Source organism: Primulina tabacum, chromosome 3 (assembly GCF_025594145.1).
Source record: "Primulina tabacum isolate GXHZ01 chromosome 3, ASM2559414v2, whole genome shotgun sequence".
NCBI lineage: Eukaryota > Viridiplantae > Streptophyta > Magnoliopsida > Lamiales > Gesneriaceae > Primulina > Primulina tabacum.
In genome coordinates this window covers 49,150,059-49,165,680 of record NC_134552.1, presented here as the reverse complement: position 1 = coordinate 49,165,680, position 15,622 = coordinate 49,150,059, and the positions used below count along the sequence as shown (strand labels likewise).

General features: G+C 37.7%; 1 protein-coding gene across 9 annotated transcripts; it reads left to right on the top strand.

Moving 5' to 3' along the window:
- The first annotated feature begins 1,873 nt into the window (after nt 1-1,873).
- On the top strand, nt 1,874-8,468 carry LOC142541146 (uncharacterized). 9 transcript variants are annotated; one of them, XM_075647760.1, is made up of 6 exons: nt 1,874-2,197; nt 4,005-4,066; nt 6,624-6,696; nt 6,782-7,102; nt 7,184-8,257; nt 8,353-8,468. In XM_075647760.1, the coding sequence occupies exons 3-5, from the start codon at nt 6,646-6,648 to the stop codon at nt 7,430-7,432; spliced, it is 621 nt and encodes a 206-aa protein (XP_075503875.1). In that variant the 5' UTR covers nt 1,874-2,197; nt 4,005-4,066; nt 6,624-6,645; the 3' UTR covers nt 7,433-8,257; nt 8,353-8,468. The 9 variants fall into 9 exon arrangements, 8 of the variants coding, with proteins under 8 accessions (XP_075503875.1, XP_075503877.1, XP_075503873.1 ...); XM_075647762.1 differs by having other exon boundaries at nt 1,874-2,233; nt 8,136-8,257; XM_075647758.1 differs by having other exon boundaries at nt 1,874-2,233.
- The last annotated feature ends 7,154 nt before the right edge of the window (nt 8,469-15,622 follow it).

The following is a 15,622-nucleotide window of genomic DNA, read 5'->3' as shown; positions in this document are numbered from 1 at the left end:
GTTGCACTGCTTGCAAGGTTGCCACTCTGCCGGCTTCGGAGCCCCTGGTACCTGTGGTGGCCTCTGCTGACCAGGCCTCTTAATCTGTCCTTGGGGCTTCTGCTGCCCTTGATGTCTTGGTGGCCTCGTGAACTTTCTTTTCTGTGGCTGGGAGCTGGGCTGGGCTTGAGATCTCTTCCTCTGCATCTCAAAATCAATGTCCCTCAAAGCCTGCTCCGCCTGAAAGGCACAAACGGTGGCCTTACTATAGCTCTCCGGCCTCATCAGCATAACATCCTTGCGCAACATGGGTCTCAAGCCATCCATGAAATGCCTCAGCTTCTGGGCGGCATCTCGAGCAATAAGGGGCACAAAATGGCAGCCCCTATCAAACTTCCTGATAAAGTCGACCACAGACAAGTCCCCCTGGCGGAGACTCGTAAACTCCTTCGTCAGGCGGCCCCTAACGTCGGCTAGAAAATACTTGCCATAGAACACATCCTTGAACTGCTCCCAAGAAAGGTTTCCCAGTTTAGCCCATGAGCTGCTCCCTCCCACCAAAGGGATGCATCATCTCTCAACATGTATGTGGCGCACTTGACCCGGTCGCCATCCATCATCTGCAGGTACTGGAATTGTAGCTCCAAAGATCGAATCCAACCCTCCTCTATGAAAGGGTCAATAGTATCCCCAAACTTCTTCAGGTTGAGCCGTCAAAACTGCTCAAAAATATCTGTTTGAGGTCGAGGAGCCTGCTGCGTCTGCTCCAAAAGTCTAGCCATACCCTCCAGTACACGGGTAGCTTCATCAAATGGCGGTGGTGGTGGAGGTGCCGCCTCCTGAAATATCTTCCTGTCACTCTGTATTTGGGGCGCGTCTTGGAGGCATGATATCTGAATACAGTCAAAATTCTAATCGTAACCCATCATGCAAGTTAATCTGGTTTTTAAAGCATTTAATCATGAAAGCAGCTAAACATGTCCTGTAAATCGCTGTAAAACATAAATCATGCATTCTTGAAGGTGACAGCAGTAACTATTTAAAACATAAAAGCTTACAAACTTGAGACTTGAAGAGTGAGCTGCAGAAGCTGACGATGGCACAACCCTATACATGACTCTTGCTCTGATAGCAACTAAAACTTCTACTACTAAAACATATTACTAGGAAATTTTTTTTTTGTAAACTTATTCTCGAAAATTCATAAATTATGCATGCATGCAACACTGCCTAATATTTCACCCTTAAAAAATAATAGTAATCATCTACCAGATGAAAATACTGCAATTTTAAAAATAAAACAAATAGGAACAAGTAAAAATCATGATATCCAATAACATAATAAAAGGAATGAGTAAAAATAATCATGTCCCCTCCTATCTCATAAACGTGATGTGCGAAAGAAATAAGGTCCTCGGGTTCATGTGCGCACGTCCAACTCCGCCTACTCAGTCTTCGGCACCTCCAATCTCTTGATCAATTTGCACACCTCCATTTCGCAGCGCACATTAAAAGCACGCCGTTAATATTATTATTAACAGTGTGCATGTTTATGTACGCTGTTAATAGTATAAATATATTTTTTAAAAAAATCGCGTCTATACATTAACAGCGCACATTAAAAGCATGTCGTTAATATTATTATTAATGCCGTGCTTTTGATGTGCGCTGTTAATAGTTTTAAATTTTTTTTAAAAAAAATCGTGTCTATACATTAACAGCGCACATGAAAAGCACGCCGTTAATAGTATTATTACCAGCGTGCTTTTTATGTTCGCTCTTAATAGTATAAATTTTATATAAAAAAACGTGTCTATACATTAACAGCGCACAGTAAAAGCACGCCGTCAATATTATTATTAACGGAGTGCTTTCAATTCATGATGTCGAAGAAAAATGCGCGCCTATTACTTTTCTAAGCGCGCTCAATATTAATTCCCACAAGACCAATTTCTTTTCTTTCTTTCTGTGCGCCGATTTCTTCTTTGCCGAAATCCTTGTCGCCGCCGCTACATTTCCGCCATCTTCGCCGCCATGTCCTCCTAACCGACGCCGCCTGTGTCTGTTATTGTTGAGGCGGTTAGTAAAACTAAAATTTAAAAGCCCCAAGTCGATTCTTCTTCGATTTCATGCCAGCGCCATCGTTCACCACCAAAATTGATTATTAAATTTAAAACGCAAAAATCCATGAACAGGCAATCCGGCTCTCTTTTCGCCGGTACGGTTGACTTACTTCCGTTGCCCTCTCTGCTAGGTGAATATCTCTGCTCTGTATGCGATCACTTAATTTAGCTAATTTTATGAAAATAATATTGTTCTCGTGAGTGAAATTGAATAATCACTAGCATCTTGACATTTCAATCTTCTTCTTTTCTTTTTCTTTTTTCCAGATTCGAATTGAATCTCTCTGGTTATGTTAATTGAAGACTTAATTTGGGCTTTGATATTCTGGATTTATTTTGTTACAACGTCTTTTATATGGATTTCAGCCACACATTTTTCTTTTGCGAACTCTTGAGAGTAATGTTGCGTTTGCGAACTCTTGAGAATGCACGTGGAATGAGTAAATGTTGCGTTTGCAAGCTCTTGAGAGTAGTGTGTCTATTACTTCAATTTTCGCTCTGTTATTGATTGGAATTCTGTACAAATATTGAGAAAGAATTATTATGAAATCTGTTCTCGACTCTCATGTTTGTAGATTTTTAGTGGCAATGCAGGTTTTGGTTTAAATATGTGTAAATTTGCCAATCCTGTCTAATAAGAATGTCTGGCATACCTCTTGTGGCTCGCGAAACTGCGCAAGTCTCCATTCAACAAACTTCTGCTTTGCTGTGTTGCAGCACTTCAATTAGACACCCACATGTCCACATTTACAAACTGTAGAACCCATTAACAAGTTTAATGGATGTTTGTCTTGTGCTTAAAATTTTATTTTTCATGCTTTGGGTGTATTCAAATGTTACTACTTTCTATTTGCACCAACTGTTTGGATATCACAAGGCCGAAACAATAATGAAAATGATGGTATGAACATAGCATTTTGCCATTTTCTGGTATTGATGTTGTATTATCCTTATGAGTTCAAAATAAATGTCAGCTATTTCAATTAGGTTGCCAATTTAGACTGCAAAGAATTCCCAACTCAATTTGTTACCTTTTTATTTGTGATTTGACTGCATATCTTTTATGGACAATTACAGTCGCAAGGTTGCAAAAAAATGTTGTGGTTTAGAATATGGTAATCTCTACTGCTCCTTGGTGTTTACTGCTCATGCTTACGCTTATTTCAACATGGGCTGAGGATAAAGTATTCATCTTTAGTGGTTGTGTTTGAAAGATCAAGTTATGGGTGAAAGGAATAGATTATGAAGTGACGAGTCTTCTTAATCGAGTTTTGAATTTTTAACAAGAATTCATGTCTTTGACTCATTTTTTTTTATCTATTTCAAACTTACCAAACGGCAAACAAGCTTCACTATGAATGTGTCTCATATATTATCAATTATTATTAATTTATGAAAGGCCTTGAGATTGTTTAATTCAACAAGGCTAGACTATGCCCCTTTTAAGTTTCTACAATGTATTTGTAAAGTTAGGGAATATTGATTTCTTGTTCTATTTCGATTAATCAAATTCTCAACTGTTTCCTCTTTCTGTCATGTTTCTTGGAACATTAATTTAAATGGATTTTAGGAAAATATAAGCTGTTTTTCGGCCAGTACAATGTGAACCAGTTGGCAGAGATATTCAATGTATTTTCCTTTTCTATTGAACCGTTTTACCTGTGGTTTTTGGGGGGTGGTTTGAATCTTGAACGAAACATTTTTTTTTCTCCATTTTATGTGGCAATGACGTGTGAATCCACCAATTTTTATTGTACAAATAGAGAATTTGATATTATATGTTTAAGTAGTTTTTCATTGTCTTTATCTTTCTTTAATATATTCCTAGATCTAACTTGAACAATACTATTCATAGTCAGTGAGTTGCCATTTTTGTAATACTATGAACACTTACTTATACAGGGGATATTGCTTGGATTAGCTAACACTGTTGGAGTTCTGAAGTGTGCTCAATCTGTGTGCAGGTATAAATATTAATTGTGTGTATTATTTTGACATAGATGGTAAATACTACTTTGTCACATGATTTTTATTTGTTTAAAATATAATGATGTATGAATAAGTTTTTTTGTATTTAAGTTTTTTTTATTTATTATGTGGTGTTCTCTTATAAAAATGTTTGGAATATTTTGGGAAAGAAAATTTGGGATAACATCTGACACCTAAGTAATTATATCATATAAATTATATTATCATCGTGTATATATGTGTGTGTGTGTATTGATAAAATCTCATAATTATTTCATATAAATGAAAAAGGTTTGTTCACAAGATGGATAAGGAATGGATTCATCTGCCTTCTAGGCTTGTACCCGAGTATGAAGAAGGGGTAAAAAGATTTATAGCACAAGCTAGGAACTATGAAAAAACACGTGAAGTAATCTTATGTCCTTGCAAGCGTTGTAAAAATAAGAAGTATATGAAATTTGACCAAATGTATGACCACTTAATTATTAAGGGGTTCGATATTTCTTACACTATTTGGGTCTTTCATGGTGAAACTTATAACTCACAATCTCATGCTGAAGGTAGTTCAGGAGGAGTTCAGAAAGAGGATGAAAGTAGAGAGGCATATCACTTATATAAGGATGTTTTTTTGCCGGAAGAAGAGGTTGGACACACTATGTCTGAGGCAAAAGATTATGAGTTTGATGATTTATTAAAAGATGCGGAAACTCCTCTCTTCCCTGGTTGTACATCTTACACAAAGTTGTCCGCAGTCGTCACACTATACAATTACAAGTCTACTAATGGTCACACAGACAATATTTTTAATGAGCTCCTTAAGATCTTAGGTGACATGCTTCCAGATAACAACACACTTCCAGAAACTGTTTACACGATGAGAAAGTTGTTGAAACCATTTGATTTAGGATATGAGAAGATTCATGCTTGCCCAAATGATTGTTGTCTATTTAGAAAGGAGCTTCAAGATTTGGACTCGTGTCCAAATTGTGGATCCTCAAGATGGAAGATAGACAAAGTCACCACCAAAGTTTGTAAAGGAGTTCCTGAAAAGGTCCTACGGTATTTTCCAGTGATACCAAGACTGAAAAGGATGTTTAAATCAAAACAAAAGGCTGAAGAGTTGATTTGGCACTCCGAACACAAAAGTCAAGATCATATGATGTGTCATCCAGTTGATTCGGTAGCTTGGGATACGCTAGATCATAAATGGCCTGATTTTGCATCAGATCCTAGAAATCTCCACCTTGGTCTTGCAACAGATGGATTCAACCCTTTTAGATTTTGCTATCAACACTTCTTTAATGTGAATTTTACTTTGTGATTTAGATTTATAAAAATACTAAAAGGGTATGTGAAGAACCGGGCAAGACCAGAAGGTTGCATAGCCGAGTGTTACCTCGCAGAAGAACGAATGGCATTTTGTAGTGCTTATATAAAAAATGCTTCTAGTATTGGTGTTCGTTCTAATAGGAACGATGATTTGGAATATGGATTATCAGAAGGTCGTCCAATTTCTAAAGGGAAAGAAAAGATTTTAGAGGATCACGTGTTACAAGCTGCACATCGATATGTGTTGTTCAATACTGCAGAAGTTGAACCTTACTTACAGTGAGTGTAGTTAGTTTCATACTGTTAGTCTTGATCTATTACATATCTTGTGTATTCTAACATCTCCATTCAATTATTTTGATTAGGATGCACATTGACGAGATTAAACAAACAGATCATCGTTTCTTAAGTAACGAAACGTTGTTACAAAAACAACATATGGAAACATTTGCTGAATGGTTATCAAAACAAGATAATGTTAACTCTTCAGACCAAATTCAATGGCTAGCACATGGTCCAAGAAAGCACGTTACATCTTATACGGGATATATTGTAAATGGACATAAGTTCCACACAATTGATATTGAAAGGTCGACACAAGATAGTGGTGTTTCAATTGAAGCCGAAACTTTTTGTCAATCTAATGCTAATGACAATTCACATACAATAGGAAGTCTATCATACTATGGGGTTATACCTGATATTGTTTTGCTATACTACTATTCTTTCAAAGTGCCTGTTTTTAGGTGTGATTGGGCCAATCCTGGAACTTGTATCAAAATTGAAGATGGTTTTACACTGGTCAATTTACACCAAGGACTAAAAACTTTTGAAAGTGATCCTTTCATTTTAGCATCACAAGCAAAGCAAGTCTTCTATTCCAGGGACAATGATGAAACCAATTGGTATGTGTTGCTAAAAGCGCCGCTTCGGGGTATTAATAACATGAATGTGCTTAAAGAAGATGCTTATACGTCATCAACACCTCTTGATGTGTCCCTACTTGAGATTAAAATTACCAAGAAAGAACCGTACTCAAGGAATGAGGGTGAAGGAATTGATGTGACTGAGACATGACGGAAATTTTCAGGAATAGATTTTATAGTTATTTATTTTGATTGATACTATTTTTCTAAAGTTATGTAACTATTTATTTATTGTTTAATATATTTGTTTGCTTGTTTATTTTCAGTGATGCATCATGTCATATTACATGTTTATCAGGTTATTTAATAACATTCAAAAGATGAGTAAAATGGTCAAAAAACGTAGCAAAGGATCTGTAGATGAAATTCAGGTGATATTGTTTTTTATTTTAAATCTTGTTTTATTTTACTAAAGCACACTAGTACATTTCAATGTATCTTTTTTCCATTTTACAGGAAAATATATCTAATAGGTTATCGATAATGGATTCTAACAATTCAGCTAATTCATCACATGATTTGCATGGTAAAGAACCAATTGATGATGAGAAAACAGATAAGAAAAAAGGATGGGGTGCATCAAAGTTGAAAATGGTTAGTGGCCAAGACAAGTGTAAAGAGCTGGATCGTAATGAGTTTGGACAGTCGGTTGGAGATAATTCAGTGAAGTACGCTTCTTTTCTAGATTGCATGACAAAAGAATTTGTGCCTTATACTTTAAATGGATGGAATGATATAAGCGAAGAAGTGAAGGATAGGATGTGGAGCTGTCTTCAGGTAATATATTTAGTTACTTAATTTTTCATTTCCATTTTCATAACAAAATGTAGACATATTTTCTTTTTATTTAATGTACAGCTGACTTACAAAGTTGATGATTGTGAAAAGAAAACAATTTTTCGAAAGTTCGCTAAATTGTGGCGCTATAGGAAATCTAAATTGCAAATACTTGTACGCGAAGCTAATACAAGTCGACTGACTTCACGAGATCTCAATCTTTTGAAGCCTAAATTTATGGACCGAAATCAGTGGGACTTATTTGTACATAGGACATTATCACCTAACTTTCAAGTGAGAATTTTTCTTGAATCTTTTATGGTCACTTAATACATTTGCTTTACCTTTCAATTTGTTGGTGTTATTTAGATCTTTGTGGTTAATGTATTGTGTTGTTGTCCCGACGAGACTGCTTTGTCAGTAGTTTAGGTGTGTGTTTGGATGTAATGGTTGTTTGGACATATTGCATTCTTTCATTTATTTGCAAAACTAGAACACATGGCGTAACATAGCAAATCCAAAGAACAGTTGATTCCAACACCTCATATTGCTTACAACAGCTGCAGCTGTTACAGTAGCTGCAGCTGCTACAAGAAGTTGAAGCTTTGAATCACTTGCCTTTACAGCCGCAGCTACCATTGAAGAGGAAACTGCAGCAGCTGCAGCAGCCACAGGAACATTGTTTTTGTACTTTACAGGATCTATTTCGCACTCTGATGAACTAGGATCTCAAGACTTCTTTGCTTCAATTTTGAAGGTAAAATAATTTGGTATAAGTGATATTAAAAGATCTATTGCTTGATTTTTATTCTCCACGTTTTCAAAATTAAGTTCTGTGAAATTAACTAGAAGGCTATTTTTTTCGATTTGATCTGTTTAAGAAGATGATAAATTTTAATTACAAATAAATTGTTTATCAGTGATATTTTATTTATTGTAGATGCGAACTGGTAACGCTGTTGATTGTTGTGCTACATTTTGGTGTGTTGCTTTGCTTGGGCAAGTGACTACTAAGTTTTAATCTTTTGAACAGTTTGATTGTACGATTTTAACTAATCTCACGAAAAGAGTGAAAGATTTAGAGCGATGAGGAAAAAACAAGATCACATTCACACAATGAGCCGGAGAGGTTATGCTCGTTTGACTCACATTATGGTAATTTTTTTAATTTTTTATAATTTATGTAATTAGTGATATATACATATTTTGAATTATGTTTTAACGATTTTGTATATATTTCTATATTAAAGAAAAAGAGAAGCCCGACATATACAAAAATTACGAGATCGCAAGTTTGGAATGAAGGTCACAAGAAAAAAAATGGAGAGCCTAGTACTCAAGCTGTTTGAGAGAAAATTGTAATAATTAGATTAACTTTGCACATTTTTCGTGTATAAGGTAATGTGTAATTGGGAAAATGGAATAAACATGTGCTTTTTTGTTCTAAAGTAGAGTACATATTTGGTTATTGGTTTCCATTCTGTAAAACTGCTGATGTCTCCCACAGATATGAATATGCCGTCAAAGATGTAGAGGCCCGTATTTCGTATTCGTAATTTTGCGGAATTATTTAAAATTTTTCTCTTTAAATAAATAACATGCATCATTCGTAAAATAAACTGATAAATGGATTTAACTTTAAAATAACAGCGGAAGTAAATATTGTGTTTCAAAACAACAACTTAAAAATCATTCAACATATTAAAACTGAGTTTCAACATAAAATGGTGAATAAACTGAAACATGAGGTCCTCGGATTCCTACTACTGCTGACCCAAGCTAGCTCACTAGTCCCCGCCCTCAGTCTCGACCTCATCAGTAACTACAACAATCAAGTCTAGTGAGTCTAAAGATTCAGCATGCATATATCATGAATAACAAGTAAATATATTATAAAATTTCGTGTAACGTAAAAATATCGTATCGTAAAGCGTAAGATAAAAATCATGTCATGGGTAATTATAAACACGTACATATCTGAAAAATCATACGTAAAAAATTTGCTCGATAGAGCCCTATCATAAATTATCATATCGTAATTTTTTCTGGTAGAGATAATGTTTCTACGCAAGTTGCCCATAACATAACATGAACGTTTGATCATACTAAACCACAGTATACTGGGCGGTAGAGATCATCACAGCCCTTGGACTGGTATCCGTACCCATACATAATCATAAATCGGTCGTAAGTCACCGGGTGAAGCAATCCCATAAGCGTAAGGTGGCTACAAGACATATCGCATATATCTCAAAAATAAACATTTTATATTTTATGCACGTAATATAATTATAATAATGCAAGAAAATGTGAGTAATATGCATCGATACATGTATCTCATGACAACCGAAGCCAACAAAAATGATTTAATGCAAGAGCCGTGCATTATATAAACAAATCACACATAACAGAATATAAATACGATGTGAATGATGGAAAAGATGATACATGGCATGCCTTAGCATTTGTATGATCAAAAGAATGGAGATACGCGCGTGGGACATGAATTGGAGAGGCGGGGGAGGAGCTTTCATGAAGAGACTAAGGGGGATTGTGACTTGCAGTTGAAAGGGGAAGGAGATGCTGTTGTTTTCAGGTGAAGGAGCTGCTGCAAAGTGGGTGGGCGGCTGAGAGCTTTAGGGTTAGGGTTAGTTTATGATGTATTTAAGTGTTAATATAATGCACTATTGGGCCAAAAAAAAGAATTAAGGGATTAAAAAGGGTATTGAGCCCATTAAACATTAAAAGAGACCCCACAATCCCAAATACTCTCCTAAAAAATATTTCGTTTAGGTATGTTTTTTAAAATATTGCCCGAGCCCTCAAAAAGTGCTCTGAATCATTAAAAATTTTGTACCAGTTAAAAATATAACATGGTGGATAAAAATATATAACCAATGCCCATTTTCAAAAATATACTTAAAAACACATCGTATTAAATAATTAAAAATAATTATTCAAAAAAATATTTTCCTGAATCCCCGGTGTATGTTACTCGTTCGAGCGCGAACTGCAACTTAACACCCTAATGCATAAAACTTATAAATAATCATGAAATAAACCCTACCCATGCAATAATCATGCATGATTTGCATAAAAATCAATAAACACATATTTAAAATAAAACTCTAGATTTCATGCAGTCGGGTTACATATTTCGAATTTCCTAGACCTTACTATTCGCCCCCCTTAAATTGAATTTCGTCCTCGAAATTAAAACATACTGAATAACTCCGGGTAGCGACTCCTCATCTCGGTCTCCATCTCCCAAGTAGCCTCCTCCTCAGAATGATTCAGCCACTTGACTTTGTTCATGTGGATCACCTTGTTCCGGAGCCACCTCTCATGTCTGTCCAAAATCTGAGCGTGTCTCTCCTAAAAAAAAGGGTTTGGTGTTAGCTGAAGTGGCTCGTAGTTCAGTACATGTGACGATTCGACATGTACTTCTGCAGCTTGGAGACATGGAACACATTATGAACTCCCGCCTGATTCGATGGTAATGTAACTCTGTATGCGAGTGTCCAAACTTTTTCCAGGATCTCAAACGGCCCTATGTATCTCGGACTGAGCTTGCCCTTCTTCCCAAATCTTATCACACCTTTCATCGGTGCAACCTTCATGAAAACATGATCCCCTATGGAAAACTCAATATCTCTGCGCCGGTGATCTACGTAACTCTTCTATCGGCTCTGAACGGTCTTCATCCTGTCTCGGATCTTGACCACAAATTCTACAGTCTGATTGAAAGTATCCGGCCCTATCTCTGCCCTCTCTCCTACCTCGTCCCAATACACTGGCGACCTATACTTTCTCCCGTAAAATGCCTCATATGGAGCCATACTCATTCATGCTTGGTAACTGTTGTTGTATGTGAACTCCACAAGAGATAACTTCGGCTCCCAGCTGCCTTGGAAGTCGATCATGCAAACTCTGAGTAGGTTCTCCAGAATCTGTATCACCCTCTCTGACTGTCCGTCAGTCTGAGGATGGAAGGAAATACTGAATAGTAGCTTAGTGCCCAATGCCTGGTGTAGACTCTTCAATAATGTAGACGTGAATCACGGATCCCTATCTGACACGATAGACACTGGAATCCCATGCAGCCTTACTATCTCTCTAATGTATAGCTCTGCGTACGGAGTCATGGTGAAGGTCTTCCTGATCGGTAAAAAGTGCGATCATATAGTGAGCCGATCAACGATCACCCAAATAGAATTATATCCTCTGGTCGTTCTCGGAAGCCATGTCACGAAATCCATGTAATATTCCCTCATTTCCACCCGGGAATAGGGAGTGGTCTCAGCTTCCCTGCAGGTCTCTAATGCTCTGCCTTGACCTGCTGACATGTCAAACACTCGAAGACGAATTGCAAAATATCCCGCTTCATGCCCGGCCACCAATAAAGAGACTGAAGGTCCTTATACATTTTTGTACTCCCTGGATGGATGGATTACGGGGTGCTCTGGCCCATCTCAAAATATCTGCTCTAAGAGAATCACTGCTAGGAACCAATACTCTGTCACAATAGCTGACTATGCCGTCCACAACTGTATACAGTCTCCGGCCCTTAGCCTCGTCCCTCTGTCTCTACTTCTACAACTGCTCATAAGAAGTCTGCCCTGCCCGAATTCTGTCTCTCAAAGTTGGCTGCACTGTCAGGGTAGCAAGATTTGGAACATCGCCCCTATCATATACAGCAAGCTCAAACCTCTGAATCTCATCATGCAGCGGTCTCTGTACCGACAAATGAGAAATCATTGCATTGTTCCTGCTCAGGGCATCTGCAACCACATTAGCCTTACCGGGATGGTAGCTAATGTCACAGTCGTAATCCTTTACTAGCTCTAGCCATCTCCATTGTCTCATGTTCAGCTCTTTCTGTGTGAAGAAGTATTTCAGGCTCTTGTGGTCAGCGAAAATCCTGCACTTCTCCCCATAAAGATAATGTCTCCAAATCTTCAGGGCAAATACCACTACTGCTAGCTCGAGGTCATGAGTCGGATATTTCTTCTGATGGACCTTAGCTGTCTGGATACGTAGGCTCTAACTCTGTAATGGTATATCAGAACCGTGCCCAAACAGAGCTTCGAAGCATTTATATAAACCACAAACTCTCCTTGCCATGATGGCATAGCTAGAACTGGTGCTATGATCAATGGTTGCTTCAGTCTGTCAAAATTCTCCTGACACTCTGATCCCCAAATGAATTTGGCATTCTTCTTCGTTAAGTTGGTCATAGGCACTGTAGTAGAAGAGAAGCCTAGAATAAACATACTGTAATAACCAGCCAATACAAAGAAGTTACGGATCTCTGTCACGCTCTTAGGTACTTGCCAATCTCTGACTTACTCAACTTTACTGGGGTCGACCTCTATACCATCCCACGATACAATGTGGCCCAATAACGCCACTCTGTCAAGCCAGAACTCGCACTTACTGGACTTGGCATACAGCCGTTTGTCATGTAGAGTCTGTGGCATGGTCCTCAGGTGCTTACTATGCTCCTCGCTGCTCCTCGAATAAATCAGTATATCATCTATAAAAACTATGAAAAACTTATCCAAATATGGCAAAAACACGCGATTCATGAAATCCATGAAGATTGTTGGCGCGTCCGTCAGACCGAAGAGCATCACCATAAACTCGTAGTGCCCATAACGCGTCCTGAATATCGTCTTATGCACGTCAGACTCTCTCACCGTCGGCTGATGGTATCCAGATCGGAGATCTATCTTCGAGAATAGTGATTCTCCCTAAAGCTGATCAAATAAATCTCCGATCCTGTGCAATGGATACTTGTTCTTGACTGTGAAACGGTTCGGCTCCTTGTAGTCAATGAAAAATCGCATGCTGCCATCTTTCTTCTTCACAAAATGTACCGGTGCGCCCCATGGAGAAAATCTAGGGCGAATGAAACCTTATCTAGCAAGTCCTGAATCTGATCCTTCAGTTCTTTCATCTCTGCAGGTGCCAGACGATAGGGCGCCTTATAAATAGGCACGGTACCTGGCATGAGCTCGATAGAGAAGTCCACCTCTCTTTCCGGTGGAATGCCTAAAACATCATTAGGGAAAACACTGGGGAAATCTCTGACCACATCTACGTCCTCTAGCTTCTGAATGACTGGCTCTGACACTGTCACAATACTGGCTAAAAACGGCTGGCAGAATTTTCTAGAAGAACTTGAGAGGAATTCGAGAGGGGCTACTGAAGTTTTCGAAAAAAATGCTGCTGAATGAAGGGGAGGGGGCGGCCACAAGGTCTTAATTGGGGTTAGGGTTTGCTAGGGTAGAGTTTAAATTAGTTAAACATGCACTAGTGGGCTTAAATTAAATTTAAATGGATTAAAAAGGGTTTTGAGCCCATTAAGCATTAAAACAAACCCATCAAGCCCAATAACACCCTCGAAAAATATTTCTTTTAGCCACGTTTTTGAAATATTGCCCATCCCAAAAAAGTTCTCCGATTCGATAGATTTTATGTACCGATTAAAAAATATGACCCGGCGAGTAAAAATACCCACCAAAGCCCAATTTTCAAAATGTACACTTAAAACACCTCATATTAAATAATTTAAATTAAATATTCCCCGGTCTTCGTTACTCGTTCGAGAACGAAATGCAACTTAAAATTCTAATTCATGAAACTTTAAAATAATCATTAAATAAACTCTAACCATGCAATAATCATGCATTAAATGCATAAAAATCATTAAACACATATTTTAAATAAAATACTAGATTTCATGCATTCAGGTCATGTAGTTCGATTTTACTAAACCTTACAATTCTCTCCACTTAAAATAAAATTTTGTCCTCGAAATTTAAAACATACAAAATAACTCCGGGTAGCGACTCCTCATTTCGGATTCAGTCTCCTAAGTAGCCTCCTTCTCCGAATGATTCAGCCACTTGACTTTGACTATGTGGATCACCTTGTTCCGGAGCCTTCTCTCCTGTCTATTCAATATCTGAGTGTGTCTCACCTCGGAAGACAGGTTCGGTGTCAGCTGAAGTGACTCATAGTTTAGTACATGCGAAGTATTCGACATGTACTTCCGCAACATGCAGAAATGGAACACATTATGAACTCCCGCCATATTCGGCGGTAATGCAATTCTGTACACGAGTGTCCCAACTCTCTCTAAGATCTCAAATGGCCCTATGTATCTCGGACTGAGTTTGCCCTTCTTCCCAATTCTCATCACTCCCTTCATCAGTGCGACCTTCATGAATACATGATCCCCCTACGGCAAACTCAAGATCTCTGCACCGCTTATCTGCATAACTCTTCTGTCGGCTCTAAGCGGTCTTCATATCCGATCTTGACCACTAACTCTGCAGTCTGATTGATAATATCTGCCCTATCTCTGCCCTCTCTCATACCTCGTCCTAATACACTGGTGACCTACACTTTCTCCCGTACAATGCCTCATATGGATCCATACCGATAAATGTCTGGTAACTGTTGTTGTATGTGAACTCTACAAAAGGTGTTAGAGTAGGTGCCCATCGAGCCAAGTGTTGGCTGAGGGATCACATTGAAACTCTATGTATAAACAATCTTTATTTTAATAATATTTTAAATTATTGTTTTGACACATCTTTATCGGTATACACGTGCTTGTTTCATAGATAAAGTCCTTGAATATACAAATAGTAGAAAGAATATGAGATGCTCATATGATGAGTATCATGAAACTCGTATTTGGAATACTATATATTCTAAACAGTTCCTAGTCGATTCAGCCGCCGTTAAGATGGATAAAGGCCACTCGAGTTTGAAACTAGTATATGCGATGTGAGTACCATATTTCATTGGTAGGGGACATTGTGATGTCCGGGCATGCAGATAGGTGCTCCTTGTAGAGTGCACTGAACAACCTTCCATATAGGGCTTTCCATGTGGTTCTCACTTATCGAGTGGAAACGTCCTAGTTTATAGTTATACACCATTAGTCCTTATAACCCGGGACAACATTGTGACTCTATATGCTAGCATTGCACTTTGACTTGTTTACCGACTGATATGGGGTCATCAGGTGGCAAGGTTGGGTGTTTTTTCAAAACATATAGGAGTCGATGCATTGTAGCCGAGGATTCACCTCTTACCTTCGGGAATATAACTTTTAATTTGTTGAATTGTTCCAAAATTAAAATTTTACCAAATAAATAATGCATTTGAAAATTGTGATTTTCATAAACGTTGTTATAGACTTAATTAAATTAATTCAACTGTTAAATTAATTAAACACTAGTGGACCTAGTAGAGTCTAAATAATTAAATTAATTCAAGTGTTGAATTAATTAAATAACATTGGGCCTTGTAGAGCCCAATTGGAAATAATTATTCAACTAGTGGGCTTGAGTAAATTCAAGTAAATATTTAATTGATCTCAAATGTGTTTGAGATATATAAATAATATTTCATGGGCTTTGTACATGTTAGAAGCCCAAATTGCATGCAAGGGAGCTGAAAAGTCGGGAGACAACTTTTTCAATAAACAAGGCATGTCTTGCA

Excerpts from the sequence above, each read along its gene's own strand:
- LOC142541146 (XM_075647757.1), top strand. The coding sequence starts at position 5,482 with ATGGCATTTTGTAGTGCTTATATAAAAAATGCTTCTAGTATTGGTGTT. Across the intron at positions 5,679-5,764 it reads GAAGTTGAACCTTACTTACA|GATGCACATTGACGAGATTA; the intron begins GTGAGTGTAGTT and ends TATTTTGATTAG.